We start from the raw sequence: 6,000 nt of genomic DNA, 5'->3' as shown, positions 1-6,000 counted from the left end.
TTGGAGTATTTTTATTGAGAAAACACGTTATGTACTTCTTTTGATCGTTCATTTCCTTGAAACACATCAAAATATTCTTACATTTTATTTATTTAAATAGTATAATCCTTCCAGTGAAATATTATTTTACAGCAACACTGTAAAAAATACATTAACATTGTTCAATAAAACATAAATCCATCCATCCATCCATCAATTCGCTTCCGCTTATCCTTGTCAGGGTCGCGGGGGGCGCTGGAGCCTATCCCTGCTGTCATAGGGCGAGAGGAGGGGTACACCCTGGACAGGTCGCCAGTCACACAGGGGCAGACAACCATTCGCACTCACTTTCCCTCGCACATTCACACCTAGTGGCAATTTGGATTATCCAATTAACCTATCCCCACATATTAAAACATAAATATAAAACCAATTTTAAATAAGAAAACGTATGTGCAAATGCAATATCTCAGAAAAATAATAATGTAATATTATTAAGATTATATAGTAATACGTATTTAGTTACTCTTAGTATGAGTGAATGATATGTGAGCCTTATTTAGACTGATTGGGACCTGATGAATGGAAAATCAAAGAATTACCTGATTATTTTTTTTGTACCTGATTTTTGTTTCTGAGAATAATGAGATCCACATAAGAGGACATTTGTTTTAAATTTCGATAGAACAGCGGCAGTATAATGTCCTCGTAAGTGGATCTCTGGCCCTTGTAGAGCAAAATTGGGTATTTTGGTGTCGACAACCCAAAATGTATTTTCCACATATGTGGATGTCAGGTCCTTGGAGGTTAGAGAATGTATATGAAAGATGGATGTAGCCACCATGACAGCTTGTCAACCACCTGCTTGTAGCAGGTCACAGTTTATTTCTGCTGTGATTTTATACACAGGTAAAAGTTGTTTAGGACCAGGATGGCTTTGGTGAGAGTAAACTGGAATAATAACATAATATAATAACAATTTCTTTGCTTTTGTTTTGTTTTGCAGCTTCCTTAATTTGATTAAAACTACTATTTGATTAAAATAAATGCTTTTAAAATGATTAACCATGCACACCGTTAGCCAAAGTTATGGAGCATGAGTTGAGACAGAATGGTCTTGAGGTAAACCTCTATCCAGACTGTTAGCCACAGTAAAAAATACAATTAGGGATCTCTAATAATGCTGCATGATTACAGACACAGGCTTGGTTATAGGATTACTATCTGGAAATCCAACAGCTAAATGCAATGTACTACTCACAGGTCAGTTTGCAGAGCTTTATGCAACTGTTTCATTAAATCTGTCCTACAGAGTTTCTATGGAAATATTAATGGGAATAACAGGATTAGTTTTCTGTTAAGTTAAACTAAACTATCAACTACCATAAAGAAACATTTTTAACCTGAGATTAACTGATTGAAAGCACATTAATATTTGCAATAAACAGAAAAGAACATTCAGTTTTGTCTGAATTATAATCACTTGTTGATCTTTGTGAGAGGTAAAGTGCCATCAACAGCATTAATACTGTTTCTTAACTGCAGAGTACAGAGGAGGTGAAGCATCTGTGGTGAGGTTGGAAGGGCTGGTATGTACCAGAGGTGTGGAATAGACGACTTCATCCGTTTTACTACAGGATGTGTTGTTGGTGGGAGGAATGTTGGAAAAATCCACTTCAGCATAATTAACTTTATTCATGTCGTCTTCAGCCTGAAAGAAAAGTGAGATCAACCTTCAGACCCTTAAAAACGTGTTTGTAATTAAATAAAGGTTTATGGAGCTACAGCCTGAGACATCATTCTTTCTTGTACACATAAGTTGTACCCACATTTTGAGTGTGAAATCTTTAAAAACATAACCCTCAGCCATGTTTTCTGAATTGCTCTTTAAGTTATATCTAAACAAAAAGTAAACAAATGTCTCGTGAATAAAACGAAAGTGTTTGTACCTAATAAACTGGACCCAAATCCTGTGCATTGAATTTGGCCATTTCTAGTCATTGCTATTAGCCGGCAGAAAGAAATGCAACAGTATATCCACAGGGCATAATAATAGTATAATATCCATCCATGACTACTGATGAATTACTTCATTACTCAGACTGGTTTGTCCTGGATTTGGACATCAGAGTTTAAAATAAGAAACGAGTTGTATCTACTTTGTTCTGAGAACAGGTGGTGAGGTTGTAGAGGTCGATGTTTTCAGCTCCATCTGGTTGGGGGCCTTTTGCAGTGGTGTAAATTGAAGACACTTCCACCTTCCTCTGTGGGGCCCTCTCTCTTATTTCTTGCTTGGCCTGGAGAAGGAGAATAAACCAGATGGTGGATACAAATAAAGCGATAATGAAACTCAGGTGTCTCACAGTTCCTAAAACTCACCCGTGTAATGTTGGCATACTCTGTTTCCACAGGAGGTCCTGAAAATGCAGTTCATAAAACAAACATCATTTAACATAATTGATAGTCTGACCTGTTTAAAGCCAGGCTGGAAAACTACTGACTTTGTAAGATATCTCAGCTTTTTCGTTAAGACACAATAGAATTTAAACAAAATGTACATGAGTCAGTTTTTTATTCTGTCAGCAGCAGAGATCAGTGGGTGTTAAGTTCATACCTGATGACTAGGTCTGCAGCATAAGTTTAGATTAACTGTAATGTCGGGTTAATCTCCAGGAAATTAATGTGTGATGTGCGCTGTAAAGATAAAACACTGCTGTGTGTTTATTGTAGGCTCACCTTTGGGTTTAATGGCCTTCCTGTTCTTGTAGAAAATCAGCAAAGTTGCTGATAAGACGATGATCACAAGAACCAGAGTCAGAATCATGTAAAGCATCTTATCTGCACCTCAGCAGAACAGAGTTTTAGTGTTACTCTCTTAATCAATAAAGGTTAACTGATGCAACTAAAGACACACAAACTGTTACACTGATACTTGTATAAATTCATGGAAAGAAATCTGAGAAACTGCTGAGTGATGGACCAACAACATCTTTGTCTGCCACTAAGAACTCATGTAGTGAAACTCTAATGAAGTCAGGCATGTTCTCACTCAGCTTTTAATGCCCGGTGGTTTAAACTTCTTGAGTTCTTCATTCAGATGTTGTGCCATACTGCACTACTTTTATTTGATAACTTTGAAGTTTAGCTTAAAATAAAATGACTCTTGTACTTTACTTTTTGTACTTTAATTCTATTTTAATGTGAATACTTTTTTTTCTTTTACTTTTAACAGAGTTGTGTATTTCTTCACCGCAACTGTTTTTAATTATACTTCAGGAATAATTCAAAGTGCCTCTTCCACTCCTGCTGATGTGTCATTAATGGACATGGATGGAGGTTGTTTGATAAACACGAGACTGATTCACACTCACACATTCACACGTGCATATATGATACCTGAGCCTGATGATGGTGTTTCAAGAGAGGTTGATGAAGGTGTGAAGCTTCCTGAACTGAAGTGTGTTGTTGTTGTTGTGGAAGCTGATAAGAGAAATGTTGATGTTGATAAAGGCTCATGAGGTGTTGGAGTGTCTGAAGCTGTGAACAAAGAAACAATCAGAATAATCACAATCCTGCTTGAAGCAGCTTTTCTGTCTGCATGTGAGTAATAGGTGTGAATGTGTCTTTACAGCACAACTCATGAAACTAAACGTGTAGTGTAAATATGACACATGTAGGTTATTTGAAAGATATGGAACTGTGATCATTGAGACTTTCACATCTTCAGGGACATGAATAATATTTTTTTTACTCACCTCCTGTGATGACAAGCTGGAAATCACATGGTTGAAAACTCGTGTCCAGTGTGCAGCTGTACCATCCTGAATCCGACTTGTTCAGCTGTGTGATGCTGGCATGCACAATATCCTTTGAGAAAAATTTTTTTTCATATTTGATGCTGTATCTGCCTCTCTGGGCTGTGTAATCAGCTGTTTCAATGAGAATGTTTCCAGTTTCACATTTGTCTTTGCAGAACAATGTCTTTCTTCCAAGGATCACAAATTTGCATGTAACTGTGATGTTTCCTCCTTCCACTCCTTCATAGACGGGAGTTTCAGCGTTGGCAAGTCCAGTGTTTCCATCCTGCAGGTCTGTAGAAAACAGGAAGAATCAATTCTTACCATCATGTAAAACACTGCAGTCCAATGATAAAGTATTTTAAATAAATAAAACTGGAAACAGACTATTTACTTCCATACAGATATATTAGTATAAGACTACAGTCTGCATTTTAACTGTCTGCGTGAGAAAAGGCAACCTAAAGTTAATTTTTTTAGACATTATAGAAAAAACATTTGACTGAAAACAAACTGAGATAAAACATTTCCGGGCAAGGCAGTGGGAAGAAACAAAATTTGAGTGATCTTACACTATGTGTAACCACAGGAACAGAGAAAGACAGAAACAGTTTGTGGTTAAAACGGTTCAACAGGGAACAAAACCTAGAGGTCAACTTTCTTATAAGAAAGCAACCAAATAAACACAGAGAGGAGAGAAAATTAAATATGAAGAAGAAGAAAATTTACTTACGGAGGAAGATGACGCAGAACAAAATGTGACAAACTTTCATACTGATGCTCCGAAGAGTTCAAGCTGATTCTCTTCCTTCTCTATTTACAAGCTAGGAACTTGTCACTTCTCTTATTAATGTGCCCCTTCCTTAAAATAAACACTCCTCCTGTCTGCAGTTTTTCCACAGAGACATGATAAGTGTCTGTTTCCATTTAAATTATCCTCCAAAACTTTACTCTTTTGGTTTTCAGAGTTCTTTTTTTGTCTCTACCAAAACAGACTGTATGGACTTCAATGAAAATTTCTTTTAAATAATTGTCTGACACTGTACTACTGCTTCCCTCAGTTCGTCCCCCATTCTCTTTCAGCTCACCCCTCCGTTAAGACCAGCCTTCATTTAAGTCAGCTTTCTCCTGATTGGCTTGTAAGCATGAGTTTGTAACGGCAGGTGGGTGGAGCTTCCTGAGCTGTGTGTCAAAGATTGCAACATCTAAAATATCCCCTCTAACTGACGTCATACACAGAAAAGAAAAGAAAAGAAAAGAAAAGAAAAGAAAAGAAAAGAAAAGAAAAGAAAAGAAAGACTGTCTATCAAGTGAATGCTTGGCTTTGCTTCACAGTTAGGGTGATCAGATGTTCCTCTCTTTGTGGGACTCGTAAGACTTTTATTATAGTCAGAAGACTTTCACGTGAGACAGTCTAGTGACCTGTCCACCTGTCCACTTGTGTCCCTGTGGGACATGCGAGGCTCAAGAATCCCGGAACCAATGAATAGTGCAAGCAAATTACTATCAGGAGGGGCTATGCGCTTACCTGCTGCTCTCTGGCAGGTAGGTCCATGCCCCCTGGGTTTTAAATCACCTTAGAACACACATGCATCAACACTACATATGAGCGGGTGGAGGGAGGTATGGCGTCTTCACACCCCCGTTTTCTGTTGCCTGTTGGGCGGGGGGGCTGGGAGGAGGAGTTGGCCGTCCGATTGGGGTCTGGAATGTGGGGCCTCCCTGCTGCTGCAGAGTCGGGGCGGTCTGCTTCTCTCCACCCCAGGGAAAAGGGTAACACCACCTGGGTCTGGGTGCAGTTTCCCCCTCCAGGAGCAAGGGTAAGTAGACCTGGGGCTTAGAGTACGCGTGGGGAGTGCGATTGTGTGTACAGTGTCTATTTATGTCTGTCTCCATGTTGGGTGAGTGCTGAGTAACTGCATATGAGAGCATGAGGGTGGGAATAGATGTCTGTATCTGTGTGTGCCTGTATGTTTGTGTCTATATGTCAGGTCGGGTATCAGACGCCACCTCTCTGGGGACATCTCCCCCCACCACTCCCCCTGCCATTGGCAGACGCCCTCAGACATCGGTGCATTGGTGGTTCTTTGTGTTCGGGGATGGGCATCCAGGTATGCACCGGCTCACTCCTTGGTGGCTTCTTGTCAGGGCCTGGAGCCTGGGGCTCGCTCGGGCTCCTTCGGGGGTGGGGTGCCCTCAGCCTCTCGACCTGTGGCTCGGTCAC

At 39.7% G+C, this 6,000-nt stretch overlaps 1 protein-coding gene across 1 annotated transcript; it reads right to left on the bottom strand.

Moving 5' to 3' along the window:
* Positions 1-4,830, bottom strand: LOC146685132 (uncharacterized). Its single transcript, XM_085444428.1, has 7 exons — positions 4,510-4,830; positions 3,735-4,070; positions 3,376-3,516; positions 2,716-2,817; positions 2,359-2,396; positions 2,139-2,276; positions 1-1,690 (listed from the first exon to the last, which is right to left on the bottom strand). Exons 1-7 carry the CDS (start codon positions 4,547-4,549, stop codon positions 1,502-1,504), a joined length of 984 nt encoding a protein of 327 aa, XP_085300554.1. The 5' UTR covers positions 4,550-4,830; the 3' UTR covers positions 1-1,501.
* Positions 4,831-6,000: the final 1,170 nt, after the last annotated feature.

The sequence above is a fragment of the Copadichromis virginalis genome, linkage group LG20, assembly GCF_057382275.1.
Source record: "Copadichromis virginalis isolate Kocher_CV1m ecotype Utaka linkage group LG20, C_Virginalis_male_GT1.1, whole genome shotgun sequence".
NCBI lineage: Eukaryota > Metazoa > Chordata > Actinopteri > Cichliformes > Cichlidae > Copadichromis > Copadichromis virginalis.
The sequence above is the reverse complement of the archived record's forward strand: the minus strand, read 5'-3'. Positions and strand labels throughout refer to the sequence as shown.

Coding starts and splice junctions, on each gene's coding strand:
- LOC146685132 (XM_085444428.1), bottom strand. CDS start 4,549: ATGAAAGTTTGTCACATTTTGTTCTGCGTCATCTTCCTCC. Junction 4,071..4,509: donor GTTCTGCGTCATCTTCCTCC/GTAAGTAAATTT, acceptor TGTTTTCTACAG/ACCTGCAGGATGGAAACACT. Junction 1,691..2,138: donor CCACCTGTTCTCAGAACAAA/GTAGATACAACT, acceptor CTTTTCTTTCAG/GCTGAAGACGACATGAATAA.